The sequence below is a fragment of the Heteronotia binoei genome, chromosome 5 (assembly GCF_032191835.1).
Source record: "Heteronotia binoei isolate CCM8104 ecotype False Entrance Well chromosome 5, APGP_CSIRO_Hbin_v1, whole genome shotgun sequence".
In the NCBI taxonomy this organism is placed as follows: domain Eukaryota; kingdom Metazoa; phylum Chordata; class Lepidosauria; order Squamata; family Gekkonidae; genus Heteronotia; species Heteronotia binoei.
In genome coordinates this window covers 91,473,269-91,488,597 of record NC_083227.1, presented here as the reverse complement: position 1 = coordinate 91,488,597, position 15,329 = coordinate 91,473,269, and the positions used below count along the sequence as shown (strand labels likewise).

The 15,329-nt window shown below is 40.4% G+C and overlaps 1 protein-coding gene across 3 annotated transcripts in view; it reads right to left on the bottom strand.

Annotated features, from left to right (window-relative positions):
- Nucleotides 1-15,329, bottom strand: part of WNK2 (WNK lysine deficient protein kinase 2) — a 199,118-nt gene that overhangs the window by 106,246 nt on the left and 77,543 nt on the right. For all 3 annotated transcript variants that reach the window (XM_060239813.1, XM_060239815.1, XM_060239814.1), the window contains exons 2-4: nt 13,524-13,696; nt 11,994-12,214; nt 4,713-4,870 (exon numbers count right to left, since the gene is read on the bottom strand). In XM_060239813.1, coding sequence (XP_060095796.1) covers nt 4,713-4,870; nt 11,994-12,214; nt 13,524-13,696 — 552 coding nt within the window. The remainder of the gene's footprint in view (nt 1-4,712; nt 4,871-11,993; nt 12,215-13,523; nt 13,697-15,329) is intronic.

The window sequence follows — 15,329 nt, the reverse complement described above, 5'->3', positions numbered from 1 at the left end:
TCTAGTCCCAATTGTTTATTACATAAAATTTGTAATTCTTTTAATATGCACTTCTTGTAAACAAATTATATTACAGTTTTGTTTCTTAATCCAATAAAATGTTGCCCTTCTTTTTTGTGGTGAATTTAGTCCATTTACATTCCAAGACAATAATTTGTAATCCATCATGATGCGAATTCTTTATTTTCTTCATAAAATCTATGCATTTCCTGTGCATTTGTAATTGTGATTCTTTTCCCCTGAAGTTCGAAGCTCAGACCTTCAGGTATTATCCATCTAAATATGTTTTATTATTTATCACTTGCCTTGGCAACTCCTTCATAATTCTTACTCTACTGCCTCCCACTATCAATGTCTTTTCAAAATTTTTATTCATGATCCTTCCCACCATTTCCTTTGTCATAAATCTTATAACAACATCTCTTGGTAAGTTGTTTTTCTTGGCATAAAGTGAATTCTTGGCATAAAGTGGCATAAACTGAAAAGTGGCAAGGCAGCAGGAGTTGATGGAATTCCACCAGAGATCTGGAAGCATGGGGGCACAGTACTACATAGCTCACTTCACAAAGTACTTGTCACCTGCTGGGAACAAGGCAAATTACCACAGGACTTTCGCGATGCAATCATCATCACCCTATACAAGAACAAAGGGGAAAAGTCAGACTGCTCCAACTACCGGGGGATAACCCTGCTCTCCATCGCAGGCAAAATCCTTGCCAGAATACTCCTGAACAGACTGGTGCCCACCATTGCAGAAGAACTCCTCCCAGAAAGCCAGTGCGGCTTCAGAGCTAACAGGAGCACCACCGACATGGTATTTGTTCTCAAGCAGCTCCAAGAGAAATGCAGGGAACAGAACAAGGCTCTGTATGTGACTTTTGTCGACCTTACCAAAGCCTTCGATACCGTTAACAGGAAAGGCCTGTGGCAAATCTTGGAACGTTTAGGATGTCCCCCAAGGTTCCTCAGCATGATCATCCAGCTACACGAAGACCAGCGAGGCCAAGTCAGACACTGCAACGACCTCTCGGAGCCCTTCCCAATAGGCACAGGTGTAAAGCAAGGCTGCGTTCTCGCACCAACTCTCTTTACGATCTTCTTTAGCATGATGCTTCAAAGAGCCGCAGTAGATCTAGATGATGACAATGGTGTCTACATCCGCTATCGCACCGATGGCAGCCTGTTCAACCTGAGGCGACTAAAGGCCCACTCCAAGACGATGGAAAAACTCATTCAAGAGCTACTGTTTGCTGATGATGCTGCACTCGTCTCGCACTCGGTATCAGCTCTGCAGCATATGACGTCCTGCTTTGCAGAGGCTGCCAAGCTATTCGGCCTAGAAGTTAGTCTGAAGAAGACAGAAGTTCTCCACCAGCCTGCACCCCAGGAAGATTATCACCCTCCCTGCATCACTGTGGGTGAATCAGTTCTGAAAACAGTCCAGCAGTTCAGCTACCTGGGGTGCATCATCTCCTCAGATGCCAAGATCGATAAGGAGATTGACAACAGGCTGGCAAAGGCAAACCGTGCATTTGGCCGACTGCACAAAAGAGTGTGGAGCAACAAGCATCTGAAAAAAGGCACAAAGATCAATGTTTACAAAGCGGTTGTGATTACAACCCTCATCTACGGCTCCGAATCGTGGGTTTTATACCGTCATCACCTGCGACTCCTAGAGCGCTTTCATCAGTGCTGCCTTCGCACCATCCTCAACATCCACTGGAGTGACTTTGTGACCAACACTGAAGTCCTCAAGCGGGCGGAGGTTACCAGTATCGAGGCACTGCTGCTGAAGACGCAGCTGCGCTGGGCAGGGCATATTTCTAGGATGGAAAACCACCGCCTTCCCAAGATTGCCCTGTATGGCGAACTCTCCACCAGCCATCGAAATAGAGGGGCACCAAAGAAGAGGTACAAGGACTCCTTGAAGAAATCCCTTGGCACCTGTCACATCAACCATCACCAGTGGTCTGACCTAGCCTCAGATCGCAAAGCATGGAGACATACCATCCACCAGGCTGTCTCTTCCTTTGAGAACGCACGCATAGCTGGTCTTGAGGACAAAAGGAGATTGAGGAAGAATCGCACTGCTACAGCACCAATCCTAAATCAGACTTTTCCCTGCAGCCACTGTGGCCGGACCTGCCTGTCCCGCATTGGTCTTGTCAGCCACCAGCGAGCCTGCAGCAGACGTGGACTATTGCACCCTTCTTAAATCTTCGTTCGCGAAGCCAAGCCGAGAGAGGGGGGAAAGTGAATTCACTCTAAACATATAGTCATACATGTTTTTAGTCTCTTCAGGATCTTCCTCTAATAATTCTGCAATTATTTTTATTATATATACTTTTAGATCACCATCTTCCTTTTCGGGTACTCCTCTCAGATGTATCTGAGTCTCCATCAGTTTGCAGTCATGGATTGTCACTTTTTCTTGCATTTTCAACAAGGTGGAATCATATACTTTCATTCTGCCTTCTATCTCCTGCACTTTCTTAGATGTTTACTCAGTTTCCTTTCTGAGATCCTCCATATATTTTTTAATCTCTTCAATAATTTCTTTTTTTGATTCAGTTATCATCTCTCTCATACTTCTCATCATTCTGGCCTCCATTGCTTCTAATTGGTCCTGCATTTTGTCTAATGAAGTAGCCCTTGTACAGGGTTGCTTGTGTTCTGACATTTAAAAAACAGCGAAAATTTAGACCTCCCCAAATTCAAATTCAAGTATCAGATTCAAAAGAATAGGATTTGCCTTTTATAATAAGCCTAATTCCGCCGTCCTCCAAGCTCCCAAAATCAAGATATTTATTTTTAAAGTCTTTAAATGTTTCAAAATGGCGGCCGTGACTTTTTTGCTGCTCCTTACAATTTTTTTCCCTTTTAAAAACTTCTAAAGTCCACACACATAATATGTCCAATAATACTTATCTTCTTGTCGTCTTCTGAGTTAATTCTAACAATTTTTAATGTCCCGAACACTTTAAAAACCTTATTTTAATTTTGACCTCCAAGCAATGGTCGCCGCTATTTCTCAATGGTGTTATATTCCTAGAGTAGGTTTTCCATCCACTACTTCCTGGTTTACTTGCCACAAAGTCTCATTCACACTAGTAAGGAGATCTCACAATACTTGTCGTACTTCCTGTTTTGCTTGAATATGCTGAAGGTCAGTGACGATAGTGCTCTTTTTTCAAAACTGCAAGTAGACCAAACAATAAATTCCTTTCCACTTTTTAGCACTGTCCTTTATATTTACAAAGTCCAAATTTCACCTCTTTTTCCCGTCTTCTTCCAAGCTTTCTAGATTTTCATTTCCCACCTTTTAAATTTACTCCATTAAATTGTAAATAGTCCCGGAGTGAAAGATAGTAATCTGTACCTTCTCTTTCAATTATCCAAGTTCCCACCGGTCTTGCGTAGCTTTAGATGTTTAGCAATGTCCAAGAAGGTTAGGATTCTGTCAAGCTTATGTCAAATAAATGACTCTGAAAACTTCTGCAGATGATGAAAATGCAACTCTTCCCAGAGACCCCTCCCCCCGGGACTCCCTTTTAGCCAAGGTAAATCTCCTCAAAGTTTCCTGTGCATATCTTGGACTAATCTCTGACTGAGAAAAGTAGGCAGTAGGCATTAATTTGCCTTCCACTATCCCAAACAGAAGTTCCAGCCTGCTCCCGTTATGAGAAGCAGCTCAGCTCGACATTTTCCTCCCCCAGAAGTTTTCTAGGTTTCTTGTCTCATTACCAATGCTGGTATCTTAATGCCTACTACCCCTCTGTATATCACGCCTAATTCAATCAAGTCTGCTGTTGTCATTCATCTGCTATTGCCATTCAACATCTGAAATCACTATTATAAAGTTTATCTTTCAAGTACCTTGTATTACATTTTATGGTATGCATGGCCCAGCTTGACAAAGTGATATTTATGTTATATCTGGCCTCATAACAAATGAGTCTACTGCATTCATCACTATTCTTCCAGCTTGGTTCCAGGCACTGATTGGCCATTACGGCCACTGGGAAAAATCCTCATGGGTCAATGGCCTAAGTGGCTCCTCCTGAAGATCTTCCTAAGCCTCTCCAGCACTCTCTGTAAGATGATGGCACCAGTTAGGCTGAAGACCAGAAGGCAAAGGCCAGCACAGTGCCCAATTTTGTTGTGGTTTGTTGTTCCCTCTCTGGGCTTGGTGCTTCCAGTTCATCCTTGCCCAACTGTATTGGTGATTGCTCCCAGCTGCACCAACTGAAACTGACAGCTGCTGAGGCCATAAAAATTACTGTAATTCCATAACAAGACAATCATTGCAATGCTTTTTCCAGCAGATAGATAGTATGGCATGTCCATAATGGAATACATCTTTCATGCCTTCTCCTTCTGGCTACAGGCCCAGTTCCCCCAAAATCCACTCCTAAACTTTGGGTGGCTCTTGAGTCTCTACATGTGCTGCTTATACAAGGAAGGGATTCAGAATAATGCTCAAAAGTATACCTTGCAATCATGCATAAAATTCACCTTAAAGGAAATTTATTAAGGAATATTTTTGCTTACAGTATACAATTTAAATTAAATGGGTTGTTTCAATTAGGATAGAAGAAAAAGACATTAGCTTATTAAAGACTGTCCTCAACAATATTTGTATTATATTAAAATATTTAAACCATTAACAAAAAATAATAGAAGAAAAAAGTCTATATTCAAAAATAACTTACACAAGTTACTTTTCTATAAATTTGAGCAGCATTCTGGCATTCTGAATATGGATATTCTGAGGTAGCCATTTCCAACATACACATTCCAAAAGCATATACATCCACTGATTCATCATAGTGCTCTTCATACATTTCTGGAGCCATAAATTCTGGAGTACCTATGCAAACAAACAGTACAAAGACATTGGCTTAGAAAATGGACTTGTAATGATGTAGTAAAGACCTCTGCTTTCATGTAAATGGATATTTTGAAAAGACAGAAGCTACAAAGGCAAATCTGAGTGGTGGAAATATGAAACCAAAGAAAGCTTTGAAATTTAAGTTTTGGTTAACAGAACAGGAAGACTGAGTTTGATCCAACAACATCCTTTCATGCATAGAAAGTGCTTTCCACTCAACCAAAGAGAAGAAGAAAAGTTGGTTTTTATATTCTGCTTTCGCTACCTGAAAGGGTCTCAATGTGGCTTACAAATCACCTTCCCTCAACAGACACCCTGAGAGAGCTCTGAGAGAATTGTGACCGACCAAAAGTCACCCAACAAGCCTCATGTGGAGGAGAGGGGAATCAAACCTGGTTCTCCAGATTAAAGTCTGCCACTTGAGTCTTAACCACTACACCACACTGGCTCTTCTTGGTCATGACACCAAACTCTAGAGCTCTCTCAACCTGAGATACTTGTCTTAACCCTTCCATCACTGTCTTCCACCACTAGTGGAAGACCTTTTTCTTTTGTTTGGCATTCTCTTAATGACCTCTCCTTCCTGCTCTATGTTCTACTTACTGATTTTTATACTGTGTGATATTTTTATATTGTGTGGCTTTAACTCATTTTATGATGTCTTTTATACTGTTCTGCATTTAATTGCTTGCTGCCTTGGTAGTTCTGTTTGAGTCAAAAAACAGGACATAAATTTTGTAAATAAATAAATATTAGTGGATCAAATGACTTTGGTTTCTTACATTTAACTTGTGTGCACTTTAAGCCCAATTACAGCAAATCAAGAGAGTGTGTTTACAAAAGGCATTTAAAAGGAATAAGTACAGTTTGGTGTAGTGGTTAAGTGTGCGGACTCTTATCTGGGAGAACCGGGTTTGATTCCCCACTCCTCCACTTGCACCTGCTAGCATGGCCTTGGGTCAGCCATAGCTCTGGCAGAGGTTGTCCTTGATAGGGCAGCTGCTGTGAGAGCCCTCTCCAGCCCCACCCACCTCACAGGGGTCTGTTGTGGGGGAGGAAGGTAAAGGAGATTGTGAGCCGCTCTGAGACTCTTTGGAGTGGAGGGCGGGATATAAATCCAATATCATCTTCTTCTTCTACACAAAGAATTAGTATGTCCAATCTCAATACAGTACATTAATTCCTATGACTGAAACAGTTAATCTTGATTATAAGATTCTAAAACCATAGCACCATGCCACATCTCCCACCCCCATGATAAGTTAGCTGAAGGACTACTAAAAGGATGTATTCATTTACTGACATACACCTGAGTCATTGTGGAAAGCCTGAAGAGATACTTCTAAGACTACATCAAAACTTTTGCATGCAGGTTATTTACAATCCCTGCATAATTTTCCTTAATATACAAAGAAGTGAAGCCACAAAAGGAACAGAAAACACATTAGTACAGAAGAAACCCAATTCACAGAGATCAGAGGGGCTTGATAATTCAATGCAATAGTCTTGTAGAATAGGCAGTTATAGAACAATACACTCCTCTTTGGAAGCATGCAGCCTGTCAACAATAGTAAAGTGTCTATGAAGTGTCAAGGACACTGCAACACAAAGAACATCAGGCAAATTGTAAAACATGATGCAAATTGTATTTAGCATGTGGAAAATCTAATGAGGGTTTATCGTACTTCATTTAATGACACAGGGAGCTGAAGTAGCTATTCATGCAACTTTCTTCAAAATAGAAATCATATGTGCACATACACAAAATATGCCTTAAAATTCTTTTTATGCATAACTCTAGAAAAAGAGGTAAGAAAAACTAAGAAATCAATAATTTTGATGGATGGCCAAAGGTCCTGCCCCTTTCTCTCAGCAATCCCCTCTATATCTGTTTAGTGTGTGGACACAGCAGCTAACAGCCAATAAGGAACCATGCAAGGCTGAAGAAGCCAGATTGGGGGCTGAAAAAGAAAACTGATTAAACTGTCAGTTTTGAGTCAGAGTTTGAGCCTACAGAGTGTGAAACTTACTGATTCCTGTTGCAAGAGACTTTATAAGGACCAGACTCTAGGTGAAAGCAGGCTTTAAAAGTACATGTTTTGAGATAGGGTTTGTATGTCTAGGGTATTAAGATGAAGATGTCTCAGGAGTCTCCATAAGCCTCAGAGCCTGGCTTTTGAATAAAGCAAATTAACATAGTGAATTCTTTAGGAAATTATGGTTGCACTTACCTGTAACTGTTGTTCATCAATGTCTTTTGTGCAGACACACATTGAGATTGCACCCACATAGGCGTACCACAGAACGTTAATTTTAAGCCTAAAATTTTCCAGAACTGTGGTGGTCCATCCCAGAGGCAATTGTGCATGCATGGGTTTTCTTGCCAAAACTCCAATCTACCTCCAGCAGACTGCTTCCCATTCCCTCAGTTCCCACTGAGCTACTGTCAACTCCAAAGTTACACAAAGAAAATGTATGCAACAGACAATATTTATAGAGACCGTACAGTGGGGCAGGAGGAAGGGAATGTGTGTCTGCAAAGAAGACATCAATGATCAACAGTTACAGATAAATCCAACAATGTTTTCATTGTCCATCTTCATGTGTAACCTCTCACTTATGAAGGTGGTGTGATGATCTCAGGTGAACAACAAATGCAGGACCGCCTTTCCCACTTCTGCATCTCTCCTCGGTTACAGGTCTAATCCACAGTGTTGAACAAAAGTCTCCTCTGAAGACCATGTAGCTGACTTGCAGATATCTGCCAAAGGAATATTGTAGTAAAAGGCTACTGAGAAGCCCTTAGACCTAGTTGAGTGGGCCCTGACTTGTAGTGGATACAGGAGCCCTGCAAATGTATATGACGTGAAAGTAGCAGAGACTGCCAACTGGACAGTGGTTGTGCTGAAGAAACTTTGCCTCCTTGGGTCCCAACAACTGATGAAAAGTCTCCTATCTTTCCTAAATTATTTAGTTATGTTGAGGTAATAAAGAAGTGCTCTTCTGAGGTGGAATGTGTGTAATATTTTCTCAGCCTGAGAGATGGGATTTGGGAAGAACATGGGAAGGCATATCTCCTGTGCTGAATGGAATTTGCTCACTACCTTAACTACGAACCTAGGACAGGGATGTAATGCCACCTTTTCATTAAAAACTTTAAGTTACGGTGGGTATATCTCACCCAATCTCCTTATTGAGGTGTTGGCTGCCAGGAATGCTGCCTTCCAGGATAAATGGGCTGAAGAACATGAAGACAATGGCACAAAAGGGGTCTTCATCAAGGATATTAATATTTATTTATTTAATTTTTAACCCACCCTCACCACAAGTGGGCACAAGGTTGGTAACAGCACAGATGTTAAAACAATCAGCATTTAACAATCAAAACATAATTATAAAACAATTTAACTAGATTATACAGAGTTCCCCATTTAATAACAGCTTCAAGATGGCAAGCATAAAGTTTTCAGGTCTGGGCCCCACAGTTGCCATAAATAGATAATACCAACAACAGGGACCATTGCCGAGTCACAAAAGGGACTAGAGGGAACATATTAGATAAACCCTTTAAGAAGCACTGAGCCAGTTTGTCTGTGAAAACAAAGTGACTTTTGATTTTAAAATGGAAAATGGATACAGCTGCTAAATGAACTTTTACTAAAGAGACTGACAGTACTGAGTGAACCAGTGACAGTAGATATTCAAAAAATTAACAGTAACTGCCAAGAAAATGCGCAGTGCCCTTGGTGAATGATCCAGTTTTGTAACTGAGACCATTTCCTGCAATATGAGGACCTTGAAGAAAATTTTCTGGCCTGTAAGTACCTCCCTTGAGAAGCCCTGGTTCAGAGTTTTAACCTCCAGGCTGTTAAATGCAAATTTTCCACATCCAGATGCCACGGGGGACCTTGTGTTGAAGTCTGTGACCTATTGAGGGAATATGTGGCTCCCCTTGGTCAGGTGCAAGAGCTCCAGGAGACAAATCCATCTATTCCAGAAGGGTGCAATGGGCATACGCTGGTGTGGCCCGCCTACATCTTTACTAGCACTCTCCATACCAAAGAGAAGGAGGGAAAGCATAGAATAGGGGCCCCAACCATGTCACCTGAAAAGCATTTCCCAGGGAACCTGAGCCACTCCCTTTCGGGTGCAAAATTCTGGAGCTTGAGTGGATGCTTGCATCACAAAAGTCCACTTAAGGGATCCCCCTTTTCGGGAATATAGGCAGGATGTACTTGGGATGTATCATCCAATCATAAGTGTCCTTGAAACATCTGCTGAGCCTGTTGGCTTCTGTATTCCTCACACCCACTATATGTATGCTCAAGGGATTGCTTGAAGTGTGACAGTGGCTTCCCACAACTCCTGTGCCTCTCTGCAGATAATTCTAGTGCACTGATGTGAAGGTGCTGATCTGAGGACGACCGTTTCCCTTGGACTTCATGACCTAATGCATCCCCCAGCCTAAGCATGAGGAGGCATCAGCAGTGACTGTTACCTTGGATGTCCAAACTCTAAAACTTGTCCTGAGAAATCAGTTACTGTCTCAGGACTACCAGAGTTATGAGTGCACTATGCTTCTCGGAATTGAGGAACAAGTGTTTGGTGTGTGCCAATTACAATAACATCTGAGGAACCACAATTGCAATTCCCTCAAAAAGAGTCTAGTGAAGGGAACCACCACTGTAGCTGTAGCCAACAGCCCCAGGAAATGTTGGATTGATTGTACAGGTTGAAATCTCTTTCCTTGTACCCTTGCTAGCATTCCTTTTATCTTTATTGCCCTCTCTCTGGGTAAAAAAAATTCTGTATGGAATCCAGAAGTGTTCCAATAAATTGGACTATCTCAGTAGGCTCAAAGTGCGATTTCTTTCAGTTCAGAAGTAACCCTAGACTCTTACAAGTGGTGACTAATACAAGTGTTGGACTAGTACTTCTTTGCCTTGAGAGACTAGTAACCAGTTATCTAGTACAGAAAAATTGCGCATCCTTGGATGCGCAGATAAGCCATTGCCATGCACTTTCTAGGGGCAATGGCTAAGCCAAATGGAAGGTATTTCCAGTACGTGAGGTCTAGGACAGCAAACCACATATTTTCTGAAACGTCAAAAAAATCATCCTAAACTTTGGTATGCATAGGTATTAGTATGCATTTAGCCCTCTCAGGTCAAGGATAGTCCTGAGATCCCCATCTTTGTTGTTCACAACAAAGAAACAAGATCAAAATCCTATAGCATGTTGGCCTTCTGATTCCTCCTTTATAGCTCCTTTAGCTAAAAGGTCTGACAACTGAGCTACCAGCTCCAGAAACTGGTTGTTCCTGGCATATAACCCACATGACAGGGCTGGTTGATCCAGAAACTCCATTTTATAACCATGCTTAACAACTGACAAAACCCACATATATCTGAACAAATGACAACTTTGAATAAACTGTCAAACAATTATTAAACAGTAACTATTGGGGGGGGGGGGTTAGTCATAATTTGGGTGTTGATTGTTATTGCTGTTGCCCTGAATCTGTTGATGGGATGTATAATAGTGTGTGGAACCCCTGCATCTGTTATAAGAAGAACTCTTTCACCATGTGGAAGGTTGCAGTGTTTGGAGATATGACTTGCTGATGAATTATTTTTATTATCTATTAAACTTTGATAAAGCTCCAGTGAAACAAGGTTGGAGAATGGTACAATTCGTAAGCTGAGCCTGGACTTTGCGGAATCATAATGGACTGTGTAATTGACATTTCTGGAGATGGGCATTTCCACATTACTTGGAATGGAGGGCAGTCGCTAAAATATGGGACAGGCTCCCTTTATGTAAAGTGTAATTGTCAACATTTTGAGTTACCCGTTCCTCATATGTGCATTCTGTTTATATATATATATATATATATATATATATATATATATATAAATGTTATAGAAGTTTACTTCGAGATGTTTTATAAATAACAGTATTGTAAAACATGGGTTTGAGATCTTGTTCTGTACAGAGGCTGTGTGCCTTTGCTTTTACATAATTCACAAAGGCAGCAGTGATGCAAATGGGCAAGGGAGGAGTAGGAGCCGCACAGGAATCAATACTGTGATCTGCAGAGTGGGCAGGATAACAGGCAGGGGAGGAGAATCGAGCCAGCATGGTGGGAGGATGGAACCTCCGTGCAAGTCTCATGGGTCCCTGGCTTGTTACAATATAAGTATGTTGGTTCCTATAAAAAGACACCATTTATCAGTCCAATCATTTGGGGAAAGTGTGAAATCTTTCTGTTCAATAACAAATACTAGTCACCTTAGTCTCTTTGTGGCTGAAGTAAATAGAAGAATGCATTGTAATTTGGTTATGAAATATTAAGAAATTAGGAAATATGAAACATAGTACTAACAAGAGCATTGTGAACTTAAGTGACACTATGACAGAACTTGTTCTCAAAAGATAATTTCTAGCTTGCACACTTATACATTTAGCAAGCTGCAAAAATCATGCTGCAGAAAGGACTACTTCATATTTATAATATGAAGACAGAATTTACAAAATGAAGACACTGGGTTTAATCCAATGAACTGTGGATGAAAAGAGTTCACAGAACAGCTCTCTGCTGCTTCTCCATACAGTCTCTTAAATGCTGCTTCTGAAGGCAGTGGGACCTGAAGAACAGTATGAGATGCAGCATGCGGGGAGGGGAGGGGACACAAGAAGAAGGGAGAATGGGGAAACACTGCTTTCCCTAACAAACGTTCAAGGTCCATTAATAAAAGAGCTTGCACTAGAAGGGATGGCAATGATTTCTGATTTCTTTTAAAATGGCATCTCTATGATGTATCTTGTTCTATTGCCAAATTAGGGGTTTGGGGAGATTGCAGAGAGCTGGAGGGGGCCTCATAGTTACTACGATATAACCCCAAAGTTTTAAATGCAATAAAGCAATATATTTTTACTCCAACATACATTCTATTGAAATTGCAATATGTTAAAAGTTTTAAAACTCCACTGTTGATGCATCTATGTCACAGTGTTTTCTAGACTTTAAAAAATACAGAAATTTTAAGGGAAACAATTCTTATGAAACACAATGAGAGGGATAACTATGAAATAGGCTTACCTATGACACTTTTGGCAAACGAAGCTCTTTTGAGAGTTGCCAGACCTAAGTCACCAATCTTCACAGAGCCAGTTGGTCCAGTAATAAAAATATTGTCACATTTTAAGTCTCTATGAATGATTGGTGGTGTTCTGGTGTGCAGAAAAAGGAGACCCTTAAGGATTTGCCGGCACCAGCTACGAAGGACTTTTGGTTTCATCACTTTAAATCTCTTCAGATAACTGAAGTAGAAACACAGCAGACAGAATAAATGCTACGTTGGGTATTTCAGACAAAAGACAATGGTCTGAGAACACAGTATTTAAAAATCACCTGCTTCTATATACTCCTGTCCATCATTTAAGATAATTTGAAATCTCTGCATGTCCATCCATCTTTTAAAGTGAGTTTGGTAGCTATCAGGGATATAGTCTTCTTTGTGGTAGCCGCTCAATTCTGGACTGCCCTTCCTGTCCAGGGGTGGCCAACGGTATCTCTCCAGATATCTTTTGCCTACAACTCCCATCAGCCCTAGCCATTGGACATGCTGGCTGGAGCTGATGGGAGTTGTAGGCAAAAAAATATCTGGAGAGATACTGTTGGCCACCCTTGCATAGACTTTCCATAGCATCTAATCTGTTTAATTTCAAAGCCAGGTGAAAATGGTTTTTATTTCCAAGGCTTCTCATTTGTTACTTCTTGTTTTTTTTTTGTCTCTGCAAACTGATTGATTAGTTTTGACTTGATATCAAATATATCAAAATTTAGCAATTACAATGCAGGCCTGTACATTTCAAATATTCAAGGTATTCACCTATTCACGTGCTTAAGTAAAATATACAGTACATTCTCAAAGAGTAGTTAAAAGTTTGTTCTGTCTGTGCCACATAACACTAAGTAGTTAATTCAGGTTAACAGAATATGTCTACTATGTTGAGTAAACTAAACTGTTCTCTCCTTGCTATCTCTGGCTGTGATCACACACACACTAAATAATACACTCTCAGTCCACTTTCCAAGTGGATTTTACTGTGTGAACTGGAAAAATTCAGTTGGAAAGTGAATTGAAAGTGCATTATTTAATGTGTGTGATTACAGCCTCAGTGAAGCATTATTTTACTATGACAATAGCAAACTGTATGAAAGATGAACTCATAGATTCAAAGTGTCATGTACAGAACAAAAGAAGAGAGGAAACAAGGACATGACTGCTAGTAGTTATGTAACAAAACAAACTATGAGATAAGGGCAATTAAATTATCCCTATCGCCTAATCAAGTTCAAAACCAGGCAGATATTAGAAAGGCAATGGATGAAAAGCAAGTGATTTGTCTTTTTTTCTGGAAAAAGAAGTGCCCAAACTCTCAAAAGGGAAATGAAGGGAAAACACACAGGTGCCCATCATCATGAATATTTAAACATTATTTTAGAATTTTGTTTCCAGAAAGAGGTTCCAGAACTCCATTACATCACATTCCCCCAGAAAAAAAGCCCTGGTCTTAATACATTTTATCATTAAGGTGAACTTTACCATTTGTCCACTAAACTTACGTTTTCAAAGTTCCAGAGGTCATCAATTCTGTAACCAGCACAATGCATTTCTTTCCCTTTAAACATGATTCCCAAAAGTCATAAAACCTAACAATGTTCGGGTGCTGAAGACCTTTCAACATCTCTGCTTCTTCTTTAAACCTCTGCCTCTCCGCTTTTGTCAGCTTTCTGTCCTGCAATTTAAAATATACCCTTTGTTAGCAACTGGCTGGAGGAAACTGGTCTTGACACAAATATGCCACTGAAAAATAGAAGGAAGGCATTGTTGCTTTTGCAAGCTGGGAGTAAAATAAACACCTCCACCTCCCTGCATCCCACAAAATACACTTCAGGGAATTCAGTTTCCCTAAAACTAATTCTGAAACCACAACAGGGTCACTGATGAGGATGAACTGGCAACACTTCAGTGACTGAGAGTAAATGCCTTCTGCTTGCACAGTAGGGCCTTCAACCCTATGAGATTATCGTCACATTTTTTTTTAGAAATTACTACAGTTTAAAATAGCACTATAAACCCTCTAGTTTGATGTAAGAGCAAAATTAAAATAATAAAAGAGGTCCAATTCTATGAGCCCCAAAAGATGGTGCCCCTATCCTTCATTATTTCCTATGGAAGAAAGACATTTGAAAAGGTGTGCTGCCCCTTTAAATGTGATGGCCAGAACTCCCTTGGAGTTCAATTATGCTTGTCACACCCTTGTTTCTGGCTCCACCCCGAATGTCTCCTGGCTCCACCCCCAAAGTCCCCAGATATTTCTTGAATTGGACTTGGCAACCCTGTCACTGATCAATGGGTCACAAGCAGACCAATTCAGTAATTCAAAGATACAGAATAATACAATCCAATAATATAAAAGATAACCAAATAACCAGAGATTCTAAATACAAAATATAAAATACATCCTTAAGGGAAAAGGTCATTAAAAACTATAGATAAACATTTTGCCATAGCAAGGGTTACACTTGGATCAGTATCAGCCAAAAGTTTTACTTCTTGTTCCGAGACACATCCCCACTTCTGAATGCATTCTGTGATTCATTTGTCTCTGGCAAATTCATGTTCTTTACAGTCAATGAAAAGGTGCCAAATAGTATCCCCTGATTTACAGTCACAATATCGTTCTGAGAAGGGAATCCCTAGGAATCCCTAGGAACCTGCCTGCTAACTCTTCTGGTGGTAAAACATTTAATCTAGCCTTAGTAAAGTGTTCTATATTTGGGGACAGTTAAAAATTTGCAGTATGCAGACAGAGACCTTGGAATAAGGAAACCCAAATAGTACAAGGAGCTTACCCTACGAACTTTAAACTTGGTGCTCCATTTATCAAAGTGTGACACTCTAGATTTGATCAGTATACATGCAGAGGAGTATTCCATTTGATTTAAAGTCCCCAAAGACTAACTCAGTCTGTAATCTATCATCAACTTATTTTTGCCAAGAACTCTGAAAACTGTCTCTAACAAGTAAATGTAAATAGCTCTCCTCTGAGGAATATTGGCCAGCGGTGGGCAGGAACCTATGAAATCAGGGGATCCCTCACTTTCACTTGGGGGCTGGCAACTCTAGGTTTAGGGAAGGAATTTGGTAGGGTATAATGTTATGCAGTACATGTTCCAAAGTACTGGCTTTATCCAGGAAAAGTGGAATAAATGTTTTAAATAAATAAGTGATATAGGTTGTATTCACTTGGAAATCAGTTGTATTTCCTGAAGATCTCCAGAGCCCATCAGGAGATTGGCAATCATGAGAAAAAGCAGATGGCTGCTCACATGCTTTCTTTTGTTAGGTGAAGGGAAAGGCAGCAC